This window comes from Neofelis nebulosa, chromosome 1, assembly GCF_028018385.1.
Source record: "Neofelis nebulosa isolate mNeoNeb1 chromosome 1, mNeoNeb1.pri, whole genome shotgun sequence".
Classification (NCBI taxonomy): domain Eukaryota; kingdom Metazoa; phylum Chordata; class Mammalia; order Carnivora; family Felidae; genus Neofelis; species Neofelis nebulosa.
Window position 1 is genome coordinate 174,116,277 of NC_080782.1, and position 21,434 is coordinate 174,137,710.

Here is a 21,434-nt window from a genome sequence, read left to right on the forward strand (position 1 = left end):
TCAACCAGCAATCAACTTACATTTGGTCTTGAATTTTGTCAATCCCTCATTTTCTAAGGCTCAGAAAAGCAGCACCTCCTTTTAAAGAAGGGGAACAAAGTAAAACCAACACCTTTCCTGGGATCTCAATACCTCAGTCCAAACATTCAATCAACAGCAGCGTGATCTGCATACAAACTCAACATACACAGAAAATTTCCACATAAATAACGACACACTATACACATGATCAGATCCATGATCAAGTATCTCTTCCTAGCCTTCAATGAGAAAGATAAACAAGGTTCTGGTAACCTGTCCTTCTTAACTATTTCTCTTGTCCACCTTTTTTGGAGAGCAAGCCACTGTGTGAAGTTTCATTTTTCTTCAAGATTTGAGAGTCGGGCATACCCTATCCAAAGGTTTCTGTCCAAAACTTCCTCTAACAAATGTTGATTAAAGATTAATGAGCCACTAGAACAGATAATCTCCACTGGAAACGTGGACTCAAGATTCCACGTTCCCAACACTTGGAAGTCTGGCCATCTACTCATCCTCCTCTTCTTCCTCCTCACTCACATGTAGGCCACCCAGGGGCTTCTTACTACTAAGCATGGAAGGGGAGCTCAGCACTGCTGCTGGGTTGCCAAATGTGAGTGGCTGGCTCAAATGGGCCACCATTTCAGAGTCTGAATCGCTGGATTCAGTCCCGCTGCTGGTGGAGCCCTCAGTCACCTGCAGGGGCGCCCGCAGGTCTGCCATGCCTCTGGCACACACTGACCGCACGACAGGGCTCTTTGAGGTGGGGCCCACCTGAGGTGCACCATTAGCCAGCATTCTACCTTCTGAAGCAGCCAGGCTGGCCAGTCCTCCCTTTTCACGGCCATCAAGCCCACCCATCGCCTCTGGGGTTGATGCTACCTGGCTAAGGATGAGGGGATCTGTCTCTGACTTATTGTAGCGACTGGGAAGATTCCGCAAGTATGGCCTTTGCAGGACGGGGGAAGAGTTTTCATAAGGAGGACCCTGGCTTGAGAGAGGACCTTCTCCTGTACTCTCCTCTCTTGGGTCATGCCCGTTTTCAGAAACATAGCCTTGAGACCCAGTCCTGTCCCAGCTCCTACTAGGACTCGACCGTCTGCTACTGGGAGACAATGGGGTGGCCGGGGGACTGCGACCGCCGGAGCCCCTGAACAGCTCATCTATCAGGGAGCTATGTCTTGGGAGTCTGGGGCTCCCACTCATATCAAAGGTTAGGTCTGCTGAATCATCATCGACGAATTCTCTGGAAGGAGGCCGGGAGGACTTCACGGAGGGAGGGGAAGCCCTGCGCCTAGCCTCTGTCCGCCTCTCATCCCCGGAGAGCAGATACACCCCACTGGTCAAATCACCCTCATAATTGTCATTTGTTTGGGACTGGGACTGGGACGCTTGCTCCCTGAGCAGGTCGGATTCACTATCTACGTCACTGCAGTCAATGAAAGGAATGGAAGAGCTGCTGCCTCTGGCAGCCCTGGATGCTGGACCTGTGCTCGGCTGCGGGGGCTGAGCTTTACTCTGCTGGGTCCTATCCTTAACGACCTCCTCCTCTTCGTCGGCCGGCGCCCGCGGGGCTCCGTCCGCCTTCCCGCCGCCCGCGGGGCTCCTGGGCGGCGCGGGGCTCTGGCGCTCTTCGGCCGCAGCGCTCGGCTCCGCTCCTTGCTGACCGCCCGCGCCACCTGCGGGCTCCGCACCTTCTCCGGGCGGAAGGCTGGCACTCTGCTGAGCCTGCGCGGGGCGGGGCGAGAAAGGGGGAGGGTTACACGGAGGCGGAGGGGCGGGGCTGCCAGAGCCCAATTCAGCAACAAGCGGGCCGAGAGGCTGCCCTCCACAGGGCTCGAACAGAACACCGCCAAGGAGCAGGCGCTCCCCAGTGCGTTTGGTCAGCATCCAGACCGTTCTCTGACCACGCACGGTCCCCAGCAGGCCAAGTGGGCCACAGCCTCTGCTCTCTAGGACCCACGGGCTCATACTGGCTTTCCAAAGTTTCCGTGGAGCAACAGAGTCTCCTTGCAACCCACAGGGAGGGTTGGGCGGGGTGAGGAAGAAAACACATCGCAGATCCCCGAAAGGCAACTTGATATGTATTTCAGACAAATGACAAAAAACGTCTTTGTTTATACTTCCAAGGGAGGAACAGGCAGGTTAAGCACTCTATTTTTAGGTGCACAAAGGAAATCTTCATGTTCTTCCCCAACAAAGTTCTTATTCTCTTGTAGAGAAAACCCTGAAAGCACAAGCACAAGCACAGGCCGATTCGAGAGAAAATGAGCTCTCACCACCCTCAGGGCAAGGGTGATAATGTCTCTTGTTGCCAACTGTGGTCACTGCCCCGTAACAGGAGCCCTGGGAACTCACCACCCAGTCTTGTGCCAATAAAGAGATCTGAGGTTGGCCCTGAAAATGGGAGCGACACCCATCAGGTGCTAGGGAGGTCCCAATCTCTCCACACGCATTTTGCTGGCAGGTGAGCTCCTCTCTGTAGACTCCCACGGATGGTTCCACTCCTAAGCTGAGATAGGGCCAACAGAGCAAACTTCTCTGGGCAAAGGCATGGGATGGAGGACAGGAACTCAGCTGAAAAAGGACCCAGTCTAGGGCCTGCGGAGCCCAGCCTGGGGTGCACAGAGCACAGCCTGTGTTTGCTCAAAGCCAGGGCACACAACTATACTCTCCTCTACTAAAACAAACCCCAAAGGTGAGGGGCAAATAACTCAGAAGCATACTATGAAACACAGGACTTAGCAGAGAAAGTTTGGTAAAACAAAACAAAAACACAGTTATAATAGTTGATCAGCATTACTGACTTGTTTTGGCACTTCTGAATTCGGCTCTGTGGGCTGTGTAGCAAGGCTTCTGATGGACTGGATCTTGCTATGTTTCCTGGGAGAAATCACGTAAGATAGCCATAGTGAGAAAAGCTGTTTTCTTAAATGAAAAATAACAGTCTTATGCCTTCCTCAATATGAAGACGAGTGAAGTAGTGTATATGGATGCTCCCTGGAAACAGTCATCCTTTTCATAGCACTTACAGGGTTCAGGGCATACTTAAACCCTGAAAACACTCTCAGCAATCCCCTGCTCCTGTTCGAGTGGTACAGCTGGTCAGGAACACTAGCCATTGAGCATTACCTTTCTAGTTGTAGGAGAGTCACTGGGAGGGAGAGTTGGCTGGGCCTGAGTATGCTCTGAATTGCAAATTCTGGCCTGACAATATGAAAGCAATTCATGTATTCTGGGCAATGATTTTCTAGATTAGTTCTATAACAGAGGTGACTACTACTCATCAGCTAACTCTTTCCCAGTGTTGAGTTCACAGAAGGCCTGCCCCATGAATGAATTTACAGATTCAACGGGACCAGGAACTGGCTTTCATGCCACTAACACTCTCCTTTATCTGTTCCCTCCCTTAGTCTCTGAGTGCCCTCCTTTTCCTCCGTGAACAGGCCTTAGAAATTTTCAGGTACTCAAATGATGAAACTATAAACACAGAGGGATTAAATGCTAATGTACATTCAGCTTTTCTTCAAAAGACTCCAAAAACACAAGGATGGTCACAGCAGCAGGTTTGTTTCAGCCAGAGTGAAACAAAATACCAACATTCGGGTTTGTTTATCAACAGAAAATCAGATAAATAAAATGAAATACTTTCACAATACCGAAGAACATCAACACAGATCTCCAAATCAGGTCAGGGTTTACAAAGCAGGATGCTGGGTGTCTCAGTCAGTTAAGCGTCTGACTTTGGCTCAGGTCATAACCTCACGGTTCATGAGTTTGAGTCCAACGTTGGACTCTGTGCTGACAGCTCAGAGCCTGGAGCCTGCCTCAAATTCTATGTCTCCCTCTCTCTCTGCCCCTCTCCCACTCATGCTCTCTCTTCAAAAATAAATAAACATTAAAAAAAAAAAGCAAGATGCAGAATTATGAACAGTGCGATACTAGTTAAATCAATGAAAAAGTACACCCGAGAGAAATGCTGCATATTTTTTTTTAAATGCATAAATATGTGTAAAAGAAATAATGTGAAGTTGGCAGTTGTTGCCTCTGGGAAGGAGAGAAGGGAAGTAACAAAGGTGGCTGTTCGTTAAGGGGGTTTTAGCCATATCTGTCATAACAGTAATTACACACAAAAAGGTAAAAACAAAGACAAAAACAAACAAAAAAAAACAAGCAGAAAGAAATATGGACGTTTGCTGTGATCTCTGTACTTCACAGTTATTTTAAGATATGTTAAAATATAAAAAAGAAAAATGTTTTTAAAAAATGCACATGCACCAAACAGCCCTCAGTGCACCACAGCTCCACCCTTTTACCCTTCTATTAAAAACAAATTGTTTTGATGTTTATTTATTTTTGAGAGACAGTAAGAGACAGTGTGTGAGCAGGGGAGGCACAGAGAGGGACAAACAGAATCCGAAGCAGGTTCCAGGCGCTGAGCTGTCAGCACAGAACCCGAACCAGGGCTCGAACTCACAAACCATCAGATCATGACCTGAGCTGAAGTCAGAGGCTTAACCGATTAAGCCACCCAGGTGTCCCAATTACCCTTTTATTTTAATCTCTGGATTCTCACCTTCTCCCCTCTCTGGCGACAGAGCCTTGCTCAGGGCATGGGGCTTTGATGCTGGTTGACCAGGGGCCACTTGTCAGTTCTGAGACCTGAGTTCTTTGAGCTTCAGTGTCTCCATCTTTATAAAGGGACCAGGAGAGGGGCACCTGGGTGGCTCAGTCAGTTAAACATCTGAGTCTCGGTTTCTGCTCAGGTCATGATCTCACGGTTCAGGAGTTCGGGCTGCGCGTCGGGCTGTGCACTGACAATACGGAGCCTGCTTTGGATTCTCGGTCTCCCCCTCTCTCTGTTCCTCCCCTGCTCACAACCTCTTTCCCTCAAAAATAAATAAATAAACATTGAAACAAAGGGACTAGGAGAGCACTGACCTCACAGAGCTGGTATGAAGACTGAGTTAATGTATGCAAAGTGCATGGAACTCAGCAAGAGCTGTAAGCACTTGCTAACAACAGCAATAAATCCTGCTTCTCATCCAAGCTGTATTTAATTTAAAAGTTTATAGAAATACTTTTGATTCAAATCCCAAGACACTTAAGGACAAAGAGAGGAGGAAGTTTTTACTGTGCTTTAGCCCCACTGCAATCTCCTTCCTGTTCCTCTTCCATCCCATCCCCTGCTGGTTTCCTCCTCTTCCTCACTTGGCCCTCCTGGTCTGTTTACATCTCATCTTATCCTTGAGGTGTGCCCCAGCCCTCGAATGTTCCTAACACTAAACTGGCCCAGGTTGACTGTGAGGCCCTGATTTGGTAATTCACCAGGCCTGGGTGAAGAGACAGTCAGGAGCAAAGCACTGTCACCTGGAGAGGATGACTCTTGTCAAGCCGAAGTAGCATCGAAGTTTCTCTTACCTTTCAAACTGCACTTTCTTATGTCCTCCTTCTTTAACAAAGTCGAGAACCTGCTTCTGAGTCCGACCGCTAAAGGGAAGACAATGAGAGGGAAGAAAAGGAGATGGCAAGGGATTCTCATTGAAACACACAACACCCCGTCTCTACCTCCCCTCCTTCCACAACTGGGAGACAGGTGGGCTTTCTCAGCTAGCTGAGGATAAAAGCAGTTCTGGGGGGAACTTGTGTTTCTCTGAGAAAAATGTGTGTCCATTGCATTTCTTGGCATTTTCCTTATAAATAATTGTTTGATTACGAAGCCACCATCCTGAGCAAGAGTCTACATGCTTCGGGGACACAGGGCTGTATATCCCCAGTGCTTAGAACAGGATTTGATACGCAGGAAACACTCAAATGTTTGTTGAAAGAGGGAGAAAGTGAAGCAGTGCTGGGCAAGTGCACACCACATTCCCGAAGGCTACACCAAATGTTAACAAGACACTTGCTTCTCCAGAGAAAAGAAATCCTTCTGAATTAGAGGGTCCTGTTTGGAGTTTACTGTGGCGGGGTGAAGGGCCTCTTGGCCAATGTTCGAGCAGAACATGACCTCCTGGTCATGCCAGGAGGCTGCTGGAATGACCGAGCAATCACCCCACCAGCCATAGCTCCCGGAGGCCAACTTTCCACTTAGCTCCCCACTGTACTGTGTAGCAGCAGCACCAGAGGGTAGGAGAAGGACGTCTCGGGACAAATGCTCCCGTGGCGGACACGAGAGGTATGCTATGGAATCCTTACCTGAACCGGAATGATGAGCCTCGACTAAAGAGAACAGGCTTTGGCTTTGGTTTGGGCTCTTCAAAAAGTCTAAAAAAGGCATGATGTTCAACACAGATTTTCCAGAACGACTTGCAAAAATCCCGACTGGCCATTAGAAATTCCAAGGTATCCTGGTACGAGCTCTAAAAAGAGAAAATACCATTTTTTTCCCCCTTGACCCACAGACATCAGGTTGAAACATGAGAAAAGGGCCAGAAAAGAAGTATGTCCAATAAAATTTCACTGGTGCATTTTATTATAGCACGACCACAAATTCACATAGTTAGTAAAATAGAGTTGTTCCTAATGACAAAATCTAGTCATCATTCAACCATTTTCCCCTCACAAAATTCCTTAGAGGAGCTAACAGAAAACAGGGGTAATTCACAGAACTCCTAACATTTCTTTTTTTTTTTTTTTTAATTTTTTAATGTTTTATTTATTTTTAAGACAGAGAGAGACAGAGCATGAGTGGGGATGGGGCAGAGAGAGAGGGAGACACAGAATCCGAAGCAGGCTCCAGGCTCTGAGCTGTCAGCACAGAGCCCGACGCGGGGCTCAACTCATGAACTGTGAGATCATGACCTGAGCCGAAGTCGGTCGCTCAACCGACTGAGCCACCCAGGGGCCCCTCCTAACATTTCTTGTGACAGAATTCACGAACAAATTTTGTTTACGTGGCTTATATTTCCTCCTCCTCCTTCTTTTTTTAGTTTATTTACTTTGAGAGAGATGGATAGTGAGCACAAGCTGGGAAGGGACAGAGAGAGAGAGAGAGAGAGAGAGAGAGAGAGAGAGGGAGAGAGAACCCAAAGCACACTCCACACTGTCAGTGCAGAGCCCAATGTGTGGCTTCATCCCATGAACCATGAGATCATGACCTGAGCTGAAACCAAGAGTCAGATGTTCAACTGACTGAGCCACCCAGGCACCCCCCTATTTCCTTCTTAAAAAAAAATCCAACTACTGAAATTCCTGTTTTGCCTCCTTAAAATAACTGAAACACACTCTTCTGTTTTCTCCCTCATGGCTCATGCCGACTTCGGATACTGGTCTTAAGTCTCTTCTCTGTCAAGTAGCATATGGCTCAAACCTCCAGGGGACCCCACAGGAAATGAACATTTTTTTTTCCTGGAACACAAAAGTATCACTCAAGGCTGAAAAAGTCATGTCCTTTGAGTCTGGAAAGGGGAGAGTGTAATTTTGTATTCCCAGGCTGAATGCTCTCAATGTAAGTGGCCCTATTATATAAACGGGAATTACTACAGCCTTAACGGTTCCCAGAACTTCCAACTCTTTTGGGGGGAATCTCACAGTTCTGGGCAGACCCAACTTACAAACAAGCTGAGGCAATTCTGCATTTGAAAGTGGCCTTTTAGAACTCCAAAAGCATTTTCCCATAGAAAACAACTTATAATGGGCGGTTGCTTCCTAGGTCAGGCCATAAAAGCTCATTTAATCCATTCGGTAGCTGAACGGTAAGGTTAGACTGCCATTTATCATCTTTTTTTTCCACGGGAACAAAACTCTCCCAAGTTCTGGTTGGGGACACCAGGATGAATCAGCCATCTCCGCCATTGCCATTTCCCGCGGGGGGGGGGGGGGGGGGGGCGGGGGGAAGGAGACGCTCCTTCTCTGATCCAGTCCTGGGGTGAGCGACATCCTCAGGGGTTCTCCAGAAAATGGGGTGGACCTGCTTAGCTTGCGAGAATGTGCTGTCAGAGGTCAGGGGACAAGAGTAGGGACGCGAGGGCTGGGGAGAGCTGGAGGCTTGTGCGGCCAGGGGTGCGCCCCGAATACTGCGGATGCTGAACGGGGTCTCGAGGGGATGGCCTGGAGGCTGGAGCCCAGCAAAGGCATGGGTTTGTCGGGAGGCGCTGAACATTCTCTACCCTCGCTGTGTCTACCCAGGTGACAGCACGGTGATTGAGCATCTGGGCAGGACACTGGGTACAGACCCTCAGACACCTGCCCGGCGTCATCCCGCCCCGCCCACTTACGTTTGCGTCTGGGCGGAGCTTGATGAGAAAGCGCTTCCTCTTGAAGCTCAGCTTGCGCACTTTCGCCCAGTTGAAGGCGTTGATCTTGGTGAAACCCTGCAAAGGAAGCGATCAGCCAGTGAGCCAGGAAACGCAGAAGAAGCAACATGGGAGGTGGCTTGCCTTGCATATAGGGACCTGCTTTTGACTGCTTGGGAAGAATGCCTTTTGCTAGAGAAGTTGCTAGGATTTGCAGCTGTGGGTGATGCCTGTTCCTGGAACATTATCTTTCACTAATTATATGCTTTGGTATTCAAACTAAGGTTGCCTCCAGGGAGGGAAGTGGCTGGCCAAAGGAAGGATGCTAAGAAAGATAAATAACAATAAAAACCATGGCAACCACAACAATTAGTGACCATCACTTTCCAGTGCCAGGGGAAGGACTTTACAGACCTTATCTTACCAAACCTTATACAAAACCCAGTGAGATGGGTTTGTTATCTCTCTTTCACAGATGTGGAAACTGCTGCATGAATTTATTTTAATTTGTCCAAAATCACACAGCTCACGTGGCAGAATGAGGTGCCCCACCATGTGCCTTCACCAGCAGCAACTGTTAATTTCCATAAAAGCAACACACCAGGCTGGTGGGTCAACCCCCATGGTGCACACTGGTCTGGCTCCCAGCAGCACAAGCAGGATGGGGAAGGGAGTCCCGGCCTGTGGTTTGTCTTCTAGACCAGAGAACAGTCTCTGGGAAGGACTCACACATCCTCGTTCTGAAAGTCAGGTGTGATGGAACAGGGTGTTCCTGTGTCCCTGTTCCTGTGAGGAACAGGGTGATGGAGAAGTAAGGGGAAGCGACCAGACACCAGCTCCCATCTGTCCTGTCATCTCCGCCTAAATTAGAATTCCTCCAGAGCTGCTGAAACACCAGGACCATGTATTGAAATTGGTAAGAATGAAGCAATTAGGCACTGGCGAGATTAATTCCAAGATACAGCCTTGGTACACGATTAAATTACTGCGTAATTCTCAATATTTCGATTGTATCAAATATAATCAAAGCACGTTAATTCAATTGTGAGGCACTTCTTCTCCCCCCCTCTATGATTTTTAAAAATGCTTAAGGGTTCTGATTTCAAAATTTAACGGTAGGACTGAAAGCTTTACATTTGGCTTATTGTCATTTTGCTCATCAAGTACTCCTATGTTATTCTGGCAGTTCAGAAATTGTTAAGAGCAATTGTTAAGATACCTCAAGTATCGTACACTGCTTTCAGACCTTCCCTTCTTACTCTCCCATATGAAACCTAACCTCGACTCCTCCTGGGACAGGATCTTATGATAATCAGTGTCCACCATAAACATCTGATACAGGAGCAGAGAAGCACTGAGACCAATTTGGTAAAATACGAAGGGACAATATAACCAAAACCAAATATAAACCAAAATGTTTTAGATTGTGTATGTATCTATGCCTTCAAAACTGGTGAAGATTACCCTACTTAAAGGCAGACACTTTCTCCATACCCCTATGAAACCAAAGTATGGATTACTCTCACTTTTGTTTAAAAGAAAAGCATTGAGGACACTTTTGGGGGTGATGAATATGTTCATTGTCTTGATTTCATTGATTGCTTCAGGATATACATATACAAGAACTTATGAAACTGCACACTTTAAATATGTGCATTTTATTCTATGTCAATAATACCTCAAAGGAGCTGTTAAGCACCAAAAAGAAGCACTGTCAGTAGAAGAATCTAACAGTGCAATCAAGAGAGCATACATTTCATGGGGAGCCTGGGTGGCTCAGTTGGTTAAGCGTTGGACTCTGGCTTAGGTCACGATCTCACGGTTCATGAGTTTGAGCCCCGCGTCCGGCTCTGTGCTGACAGCCTGGAGCCTGCTTCGGATTTTGTGTCCCCAGCCCCTCTGCCCCTCCCCCACTTATGCATGTGAGCGTGCGCTCTCTCACTCTCTCATAAACATTAAAAAAATATTTTAAAACTTTAAAAAAAAGACAGTACACATTTCAGAGTACAGAAAATTATGTCCTTAAGTAAAACACAGGTACGAATTCAAGTGCAGTGTTTTACTACAAAGTTACTATACTACGTGGCGTTGTAGAAATGTATAAAACTGCTGTATATTTAGAAGTACACATTACCCTTTTCAAGTATGTATATATGAAGTCACAAATAAGCTGACGTAGGTAAAACCTAAATTAGGTTTAAGAATCCCTAAATTTGGTTAAAAAAAACAACAACAACTCAACAGGTTAAAAAAGAGAGGGGGGAACCACATGACTATCATGTGCCAGTGTGAAGAAAGTGTTTATTTTGGGGGGGTCTGAAATCCTGATTCTATTATACTGTGTTTTGAGCACAGGTCCACTGACCGAGATTACCAAGTCAATAAACACAAGCAAATCTTTGTGCATTTCCCAACCAGAGCAAGGGCAAATGAAGTAGAATCTGGAAGTGGAGGGCCTAGAAAGAAATAGAAACCCTAAGGTGAGGTTAGTTTCTCCCTGTTCACCTAAAATTAACCATCAGAGGTCTTAACTTGGCCCACCCAACGTGCAATCAGAGTTGAAGGGCCAACTCTTATCTTTCCATCACCAGGGGAACTGAGCTGTGTTCTAAGTGCTCTTACCTGAAACACTAGAATTCCCGTGTTGGCAACAGCCAGGTTGATCTTCGTACCTTCCCTGTCCTTAGCTGGGTGCAACCGGACCCCATACATCTCCAGCCTACGGGCAATCTCCAGAAGTTGGAAATCTGATTCTGCTGGTGTTTGTCCGCTGACAAAACAAAAATTAAAGAGAAAGTCCAGGTGATTTGAATTGCCTGTGTCTATTAATTTGAGATTAGGCAACTCCTCTTGGGAAATAAAAAGGCATTTCATCACAAACAATGGAGCTACCTGATCAGATGACACCCAGCCTCCCATTCATTGCAACCCAAAGTCGAGCAGCTAGGACAAAAGCCCTATTGCCTGTGTAACACAACACCCCAAAAGTCTGTCTCACATTTGCCCAGTTTTTTTTGTTTTTTGTTTTTTTGAATCTCAAAGAGTTTCCTTTAAGGTCATATAAAAGCAAAATGCCATCGTGTTCAAACACGTTTTTAGTCGCTGACAATGGGCCTAAACTTGTAAGGGAAGTTCAAGGCAACACTCTGGCATACTATCACCAGGGCTCAAGTACCCTCCTTGAAAATAGCAACAAAATCAATAGGCACGGAGCATCTTTTGAAAATATTTTACTGATCAAAACAAAAAAATGGAGAGGATACAAAGGTGCTAGATCTTCATGACATTCCTACTTTGGCCCTAGTTTACCGTGTCCCTCTTCTGATTTCCTATTAACTGGTCTTACACTCTCCCTTTAATTCCACAGCATGGGTATCCTCAATTCCAGACATACCCCAGTATCACAGGAAATCAAGCAAGGATCCTAGAACTTTGGTCTTGAGCGGGGAACCTGCATTGAGAGTCCTAGGTGAGGAACAATGGCCCCCATGAACCTCTGTGTTCTCCCTCACACCTTGTGTCTTTCTTCCCAACAGTTACCGTGCGTGTGTGTGTGTGTGTGTGTGTGTGTGTGTGTGTGTGTGTCTGTCTACACCCACCTATGCTGGAAGGACAGAGAGAAGCTCAAGGGAAACATGAAGGGACCAGTGGGACTTACATGTGGTTATGGTGATACTCCACGATTTTGTCTTCTAGCGCATCTTGCTGAGGTATGTACTTGTTTTTTGCTAAATGCTCTCTGTCTGATGCTTCATCGAAATCCCCAATCTCGGCTACCAGGAAACAGAGAAAGAAAACCCAGCCACATACAATTAATACTTCACAGTCTGTTACATTCCTCGGGCAACATTCTCTGGCCAGCAAACCAGAAGGCAGCGGACAAGGCAATCCCAGCCTGTGGGTATCACAAGGGCTGGATGTCAGAAGGTACCCTGTGAGGACGGATTTAACAATCGTGCCAGCGTAACAGGATGGTCTCCACTCTCGTCTCTACCAGTTGGAAAGAAAACTTTGGCATCAACCAATTTCATCCATCCATGTTCCTGATTTGTTTCTTCCTCCCCACCCCACTGGGACCACTTCTGTTCTAGGCAGTCAATTCTAGACACGTGGACCATGACCTTATGACTTCTAAATAAGCACAGCATTTTTGGACTTTAAAAAATCAACTTCGAAACTCTTGTAGGTAATAATTATTACTGCAAACCCCAAATGCTTTACCATGTAGAGAAAAGGCAATGGTAAATAGGTATAAACATACATAATATAATTTGGTAAAATAAAATAATTAAAGTTCATGAAGTATCTCGCAGTCCTGGTGCCAGAAATGGCTGGTCAGATGGCAGCCTCTTACAAATTTCTCACCTATGAGGAACAGGAGGCCCATTTTTCTCATGTAACCTCTACATAGTCCCTAAATTGCTATGATCTGGAAATCTAAAGAAAAGACCTTTAAAGTAATAATTATACCTTAACACCACTAGCTCCAGCTCCGTTTCTGTCAATTTAATACCTCTGGGACAGCATGTCATTTTCTTTGAATCCTATGGTCTGTGTAACAACCAGAGAGCCCAGCTGTTTTGAGTAAAAGTGAGTGAATGGTTGCTATGACATCTCCCCTTCGTTTTGTCATGTGAAGCAGCCTGTCACACTTTGGGCAATACACCTCCACTCATCATGCAGCATATGGCCTACATGTTGCTATAAATCGCAAGCACTGAGAATATTTGCTCTGCACTGAAGAGCGCCAACTCATCTGGTTCCAGCTGGGCCAGTGGAAAAATCGATGGCTCTAGCTTCTTGCTGCCGTGGCAAATCAATAACATTACTTCCTAAGTCCGGTAGATCTTCAGTAAGACCCATATACAAAAAATAAGAAGATAAGCATGGTCTCTAGAAACACCTAATCCTATTAGGCTAAGTAATTTATTGACCACTAGGAGTGACACTTCCTACGAACCTTTGGAAATCATGTTAACTGGACGGTTATCCAAATGGGCTGATTATATGGGACTGCTTTGGATACAACGGAAACTGTAAAATGATACGACAGCACAATTTTTTTTTAATACTAGTGCTAATACGTGTGACATAATCACCTTCTTGAAACATAATGTGCATATTCGATTTCAAGTAACTTCAACAAGTTACTTCTGCCTTGGCCAAGAATAAAAAAAAAAATGCCCTGGTGGGTTGTCAATATGCCTTAGAATGAGTATAATCTAATTTATCCTTTGCCTAGATTAAGGAAGCACAATATCTAGTTTCAAGCATCACTAGGATTCAGTCCAGCTTCCTATGTCTTGGGGTTTACTAAACCTGGGACAGCAGAATACGAGAAGTGTCATCTTTGACAGGTTTATGTCTTAAGGCTAATGTACCATATTCAATAATGAATATTAAATCCAAGAACAGGACTGAACAAGTTTAGTTTCCTTGACCACCATCTGTCCAAGCTTCTTCTCTGCATCAACGGAGATATCAACAAGAGCACACTAGTCCTTGAAAAGGACACAGAATTCACAGGCCAGTGTTTGGGGGGCTACACCTGTTAAATGATGCTTTAGGGGTATTGTTTTCAATCCATGGGCACTCATATAACAAAATAACAAAAAGACATAATTATTGTTTTTCGTGGATGTGCTTATTTTCCCCCATTGACCGGATCACCGTCACTGCCAACGTGACTTCATCGAAAAACCAAGAGAACTTACATTGTACAATGTGTGAGATCAAGAGAGCCGCGCTGGTATCATTGCACGTCAGCCTGCCTTGAGCCAGATCCTGCTTCACCTGCAGAGCAAACAGGTACCTGCGGACGCAAATAAAAATGACGCGTCACACGCCTAGAGGCTGGCGCCATGCAAAGAGGGTGGGAGGTTTGGTGTCAAAGTCAGGCTCACTTCTGCCAGCTCGCCCACACTGTGAGGGACGAGAGAAAGGTACACAAACCAAGGAAAAGAAAGTCTGTGCCGGCTGGAATGAGTTCCCAGTACCACTGACTGCGGTCTAAATAGTCATACCTCATTCAAAGGACCAGGAAACACGCGGTAATCTTTTCACATGATGAGTAACACATTTTGTTCTATGGCTGTACCTCTCCATACAAAGACCTAAGACGGAGCACCTGAAGGGCTCAGTCAGTTAAGCTTCCACTTCTTAGTTTTGGCTCAGGTCATGATCTCATAGTTTGCAAGTTTGAGCCTTGAGTCCGGCTCTGCACTGATAGCATGGAGCCTGCTTGGGATTCTCTCTCTCCCTTGCTCACTGCCCCTCCCCCACTCACTCTTTTTCTCTCTCTCTCCAAATAAACTTAAAAAAAAAAAAAACACCCAAGGCTGTATCTTACCACTCTATAATTTTTTCAGGGTATAATTTTTTTTCCACAGATCAAATATACTAAACCATAAGGCTCAGATAATAACAATAGCTTATTATGGTTAGGAACAGCTTTTTTTGCCAATGGAATTGGAAAGACAAGAGTGTGTTTTTTTGTGTGGTGTAATATTCACTTAGGTTCTTCCAAAAGCCTCAGTTACCAGATCTGTAAAACTGAATTTAGTTTAAAGTTATATTTTCTTTACATTGCGGAATAAAGCAAGTAAACATTTTTTGGTGAAAGAGAAGAGGTACTTACTTATTTTGAGAGAGAGAAAAAGAGCGAGAGAGAGAGAGAGTATGCACAAGCAGGGGAGGAGGAGTAGAGAGAGAGAGGGAGAGAGAGAGAGAGAGCGAGAGCGAGAGGGAGAGGGAGAGGGAGAGGGAGAGGGAGAGGGAGAGGGAGAGAAGAGAGGAGAGAGGAGAGAGGAGAGAAGAGAGAGAGAGTGAGAGAGTCCCAAGTAGGCTCCCGGCTCAGCACAGAACCCTGTGCAAGGCTCATTCCCACAACCCTGGGATCATGACCTGAGCCAAAACTAAGAGTCAGACACACAACCAACTGAGCCCAGGTGTGGCAAGAGATAAGGTATTTATAAATAAAAGAAATTAAATAAAAAATAGTGCAATGTAAAAACTGATTTGAAAAAAATCAATATGAACTCCTAAATTTTCTCCATAGAGAAATGGTGGATTTCAGGTATCTGGTAAGGAGAGGTACAAAAGTGGGCCTGAAATATTGAGTGATGGCAGAAAGCAAGGTAGCTTTGAAATATACATGGGCTGTATTAAAGCAAAAGAAACATCTTGAAGGGATGTCCACTCGCCAATGCTGTGGCAACGTGAGTAGCAACAAGAATAATTAAAGTGACTCAAAACACATGGAATTGATGAAAATTCTTGAGTTCATTTCAGTATTCAATGAGAAAGCCAGAAAATGTATCACCATTGGAGACTACTGAAGCAATTCTTTTTTCAAAACTTGGTAACCTAACCAAAAACTTGAGTCTGGAATCTGCCTCTCTCAATAGAAGGGGTATTTCAGGATATACAGGAAAATGAGGCAAAGTTCTTTACAGAAGTATGCCAACTCATAATAACAGCAAGAATCCTCATTCCACAACATCTAAAGAAATTATGGACTCTGGCAAGCACTGTGAATCGCTGTAAAAACCATTCAGGAGATCAGACATTTGCATAAAGACAAAGTAACCTGACCTTGCCTCACAATGGCAAGATCAGAACATCACCACCCTAATTCAACGATGAATCTTAGCACCATTCATGAAATAGGAAGTTCACATCACTTCTGGTAGATTCTGGCCAAAAATATTCAACTTGATCCATCAGGCCTATGGAACTAACTTCCAGTTTTCTGGAAATGCAGAGGATAGAGGAAGAAACTAAGTGGCACCACAAGGAAGAAATCTGACAAATTTAGAAGGTAGGATATTTTAGAGTATAACTGGTCCTGTTTCTTCAACAAGAGGGTATCATGAAGAAAAAATAGGGAGGGACTCTGCTAGATTAAATGAGGTCCAAAGGACATAACCAAGTGTGACTATGGCCTACAGTGAATCTCATTTTATTTTTTAATGTTTATTTCTATTTTTGGGAGAGGGAGGGAAGGAGAGAGAGAGAGAGAGAGAGAGAGAGAGAGAGATTGATTGAGCACGAGCAGGGGAGGGGAAGAGAGGGAAAGAGACACAGAATCTGAAGCAGGCTCCAGGCTCCAAGCTGTCAGAATGGAGCCTGATGCGGTACTTGAACCCATGAACAATGAGATCATGACCTGAGCCTTAGTCAGACACTTAACCGACTGAGCCACCCAGGTGCCCCATGAATCTCATTTTAGATGAGTACATACAAATGACATTTATGGGACAAATTTGAGTATGGCCAAGATATTAGATGAAATGAAAAGTACATATATATGTGTAGAAAAAAATCAGAAAGGATATCACACTAATGTATTAACAATGATCACCTCTGGGGAACAGGAATACAGTATTTTATCTTCTTATACTTGCTTATCTGTATGTTCCAACTTTCTATACTGTACATTTGCTATTTTTGTAATAATGAAAGGTTATTTGTAATTTTAAAAAGGGGGGCTTTTTTAATTAGACCAACCACAGAGGGTTCTATAAAAATTAAATAAAGCAATATATAGAAAGCACAGTGACTAGAATAAAAACATTCAATAAATGTTAGCAAATTTTCTCTTATAAAAGAAAAACTAGGGGCAGCTGGCTGGATCAGCTGGTAGAGCATGAAACTTTTGATCTTAGGGTCGTGAGTTCAAGCCCCATGTTGGGTATAGAGCTTACTTAATTAAAAAAATAAATAAATAAAAGAAAAAGAAAAAGGGGTCCCTAGGTGGCTCAGTCCATAAAGCATCTGACTTCGGCTTAGGTCATGATCTGGCGGTCCGTGAGTTTGAGCTCCTCATCAGACTCTGTGCTGACAGCTCAGAGCCTGGAGCCTTTCGGATTCTGTGTCTCCTTCTCTCTCTGCCCCTCCCCCACTTGTGCTCTGTCTCTGTCTCTCTCTCAAAAATAAACATTAAAAAAAATATAGAAGAAAAAGAAAAATGAATTCTCTTTAAGTTATTTAAGAAATTCCATTGTTAACTAAAAAACTAAAACAAAACAAAACAACCTCAAGAACAAACAAACAAAAAAACCTACGAAAGCTACAAAGGCAATTCTGTAGCCAGACCCACAAAAAACCCAAAACAAAAAAACACCACAGATCCACTCGTTGATAACCGTTGGCCTTTACCCAGCCCCTTATATTTATTCTTGCTCTCACGTTCTCTGTCTCTGGAAAGTCAAAGGGAAGAAAGGCAGAGAATATAAAAGAACCAAAACATCAACATATTGGTTTACAAGGCAAGAGGCAGTATAAGCCATCTTTCTGGATTAGGCAAGGAGTACTATTTTTTGAGCTGAACACTTCTTACAGCTACAGGCTTTAATCTTCTATCTGGTTAATTTTTAAGTAGGCAGCATAAAAGCATCACACTGTGAATATTTTACCATCCACCAGTTCAAACACAGGGTCTTGTGTTTGCGGAGAAGCGTTCAGGGATGGATCAATGGTCAGAGTCTGACAGGCTCTGGGGACTTTGGCTGATGGGCTCATGTAGACTCTCAGTCAGCAGCGGTTCTGAAAGCCCACACATTTAGGCACAGGGGAAGTGGCATTTTGAAGACTGCAGTGAGCCTGCAGTCCCGAATCACACGGAGTCTCCCTGTTCAGAGGCCCCTGTAATACAAGGAAGACCTTCCTGGGTACTGACTGTTCACTTCCTAATGACAGCTATAAATCTTGAGCAAGCTGGCTTCGATGCTAACTTTAGAGATTCAGCAACACCTTTCGTATTATAAACGGAAACAATCCCCATCAAACACACAGGAGCTAAAGACTAGGTTGAACTCAGCAGGCACTAAATACAATTAAGTGAGTGAATGCTGAAAATGCAAAGCGCTCAAAGCAGAGTCAGTCCCTGGCACACGGGTGGGTGTCAGAAGAAGGGGATGATGGTGCCAGGGCTAACGAAGAGGGCTTTTGGTTTCCAGGGATCGTCAGAGTTACAAATGACACCAATCTGATGCCTTGCTTTAAATGGGTCTATTTTAATTTGTTTCATCTTAGCCTGGGAGGTCTTAGCCTTTCTTTTCGTATTCAATGGAAAGTAACTTACAATTTCTCTGCCAGCCTGAGGAACCACCTCAGGCCTTGCAAACACTGCAAGTTCTCAGAGGTCTCTCTCTCTCCACCCCTAGAAAGGGCAGAGCCAAGGAGGAATGGGATCCTACTGAAGATCCCATGCCCAGAGCAAAGTGTACCAAAGCCCTATAGCCCAACAAGAGTGACTCGGAACTCTGCGATGAGAAAATGTGGCGAGTTCTTTTCCGAAGACCCCTCCCTAGCTGTTTAAAACCTGCACCCATGACTCACTACTTTTCTCTTCCTCTGGAGGCCCGGGCCCTAGCAGCAATAGGACACAACAGCCGCTGAAAGTGCAGTTCAATAAATAGAAAGGAATTCAGCTTCTTGGTTAACAGCAAAGTGCAATTCAATCTGCTTTTTGTACAAGCAGGAAGCTGAAAGCTACTCCTGAGGCCCCAAGAATTAACCAGAGAGCTAGAGTCCCTTTTAGTCCGCTGAACTGTAGGCCTGCCTCTGTCCCCACATCCCTCGCCTGAACTGCTGTCCACACAGAGCTTCTCCCAAGCCCTCCTGCACTCCCCATCTGCTACAGGAAAGTGCCTGGACCTCAAAGGTCACATCATTCAATTTCTGCTTACACGGGAATTTGAGAATGAGGGAGGCAACACATCGGATCTGGAAGGTCTCCCTTCCCGCCACACCTCGTGACAAAGTCAAAAGCGATGGGGAGCTTCTAAGTTTCATATCAATTTCATTCGCCCTTGCACCAAAAGGATTCTCTCCTTGGAAAAGATTTTTAAAATGTCAGTTAACACCGGGAGCCAGAAAACAAAGACAACAACACAACCCTAAACAATCCATCCGTTGAGCCCGGGTTCCCTGAGGAATTGACAGATTCCACCAAGCAGCCGGCAATTTCCCGGGCACACTTGGCTCAATGGCCACAAGCGGTATGGAATTTTAGAAGAAAAACCCGAATAGTAGAAAACCATGGGGCGCCTGGGTGGCTCAGTCTGTTAAGCGTCCGACTTTGGCTCAGGTCACGATCTCGCGGTTCGTGAGTTCCAGCCCTGTGTCAGGCTGTGTGCTAACAGCTCAGAGCCTGGAGTCTGCTTCACATTCTGTGTCTGTCTCCCTCTCTCTCTGCCCCTCCCCTGCTCGTGCTGTCTCTCTCTCAAAAATAAACGAACACATACACACATAAAAAAGAAAACTACAAGCCTCTGCAGACAATGATTCACAAGAATTGAAAAGGTGCAAAACTCAAAGCAAAGTGTAATGGAGACGGGGAAAAAAGGATTTATGCCAACTTCATAAGCAGGACAGAGGCCCAGTGACATGGAGGATGCAAAGGCAGGCTGTTGACCAACAGCTGGACTTGCCTTTAGATTTATGTCAATAGTCTGAGCTTCAAGCAATGCACGTTACAATAAGAAACCCAGCCCAGAAACAGACACACAATAGCCCCAGCAGTGACACCACAGAAGACTCTGTTGCCACTGGCCTGTCTTATGCATCCTGGTGTAGCAGCCCAGCTGTGTCTCCTCTACGTGAACCGTTCTAGTCAACCGTGCATGCTTCCCAAAAGGCTGCTGGCTCCTGCAATCCCGGGCTACATAATGGCTTCATCGATTTGAGGATTATAAGTAGAGGGAAACAATTAGCAGCAAATCATTCAGAAAACTGAAAGCCACGGGAAGTCATGGCCTTCACTTCTTCCTGGAACTCCACATTCGTGTCCCCAGTGCCCTTCCGGACACCGCCACGTGATGTCTGGTTGGCATCTCAGACATAAGCCGGCAGAACCAACCTCCCGACTCTCCACCCCTCAGTCATCACCTACTTCCCTCCACCCTTTCCCATTTTAGTTGCCACCAAAATGGCCAGCCAGCTGCTTAAATCAAAATCTAAGCATCCCTCTGTCTCCTTGGCCTCCACTGCCAACCCATCACCACGACAGATGGACCCCGTCCCCAGCACGTAGTCCAGCATTTGCAGCCACCCTTCTCTGCTTCCACGCCTGCCACCTCCTTTGCTGCCACCACTGTGGCGTGGACAACAGCAATGGCTACCTCACTGGATTCCCAGCTGTCACTGTCCCCCAGCACCCACATGCCAGCTAGACTTTCAACCCCATGAAACATTTGGCCTCTGTCCCACTCACTGCACTTCACCCTCTCCGTTCCTGCCATGCCAGCCTTCTCTTAGGTACAGCTGAGCCTTGAACAACACAGAGATTAGGGCTCCAGCCCCCTGCACAGTCAGAAATCTGCATATAACTGTTGACTTCCCCAAAACTTAACTACTGTTGACTAGAAGGCTTGCCAATAACAAACACGATTAACACGTATTTTGTAAGTTCTATGTATTGTACACTGTATTCTTATGATAAAGTAGGCTAAAGAAACATGATGAAGAAAACCCTAAGGAAGACAAAATACATTCACAGTCCTTGTGTTGTATCTACATAAAAAAAATCTGCGTGTAAGTGGATGTGTGCGGTTCAAAGCTATGTCGTTCAAGGGTCAAGTGTATTTGAACATCTGGAACTTGTTCCTGCCTCAGTCACTGCCCAGCTGTTCCTTCTTTTTTTTTTTTTTTTAAATTTTTTTTTTTTTTAATGTTTATTTATTTTTGAGACAGAGAGAGACAGAGCATGAATGGGGGAGGGGCAGAGAGAGAGGGAGACACAGAATCAGAAGCAGGCTCCAGGCTCTGAGCCATCGGCCCAGAGCCCGACGCAGGGCTCGAACTCACGAACCGCGAGATCGTGACCTGAGCTGAAGTCGGATGCTCAACCGACTGAGCCCCCCAGGCGCCCCCCAGCTGTTCCTTCTACCTGGAAAGCTCTTCCTCCAAAAAGGAGGGACAGATTCTCATCCCTTCCTCAGAGAGGCACCGCAGACTGAGCCATCACAAGCGGTGCCCTGGTCACCTTCTATCACATCCTTCTCCTTCAGTTACCCATAGAGCCCTTACTGTTATCTGACAGTTCTTGCTTCATCAGTCATCTTGTCTGCTCCCCTGAGGGTCAGGCTTGTCTTTTCACCACTACGTTTCCGGTGCCTGGAACCGTGCTTTGCACACAGTGTCCACTTTGTAAGTACTACTGACTGAATGGCTTCACCC

At 45.6% G+C, this 21,434-nt stretch overlaps 1 protein-coding gene across 4 annotated transcripts in view; it reads right to left on the minus strand.

Moving 5' to 3' along the window:
• Positions 1-21,434, minus strand: part of FARP1 (FERM, ARH/RhoGEF and pleckstrin domain protein 1) — a 294,480-nt gene that overhangs the window by 55,913 nt on the left and 217,133 nt on the right. For all 4 annotated transcript variants that reach the window (XM_058681516.1, XM_058681505.1, XM_058681520.1 and 1 more), the window contains exons 6-13: positions 13,967-14,064; positions 11,911-12,025; positions 10,875-11,022; positions 8,235-8,330; positions 6,214-6,377; positions 5,440-5,508; positions 2,826-2,901; positions 1,506-1,746 (exon numbers count right to left, since the gene is read on the minus strand). In XM_058681516.1, the coding sequence (XP_058537499.1) occupies positions 1,506-1,746; positions 2,826-2,901; positions 5,440-5,508; positions 6,214-6,377; positions 8,235-8,330; positions 10,875-11,022; positions 11,911-12,025; positions 13,967-14,064 (1,007 nt within the window). The remainder of the gene's footprint in view (positions 1-1,505; positions 1,747-2,825; positions 2,902-5,439; positions 5,509-6,213; positions 6,378-8,234; positions 8,331-10,874; positions 11,023-11,910; positions 12,026-13,966; positions 14,065-21,434) is intronic.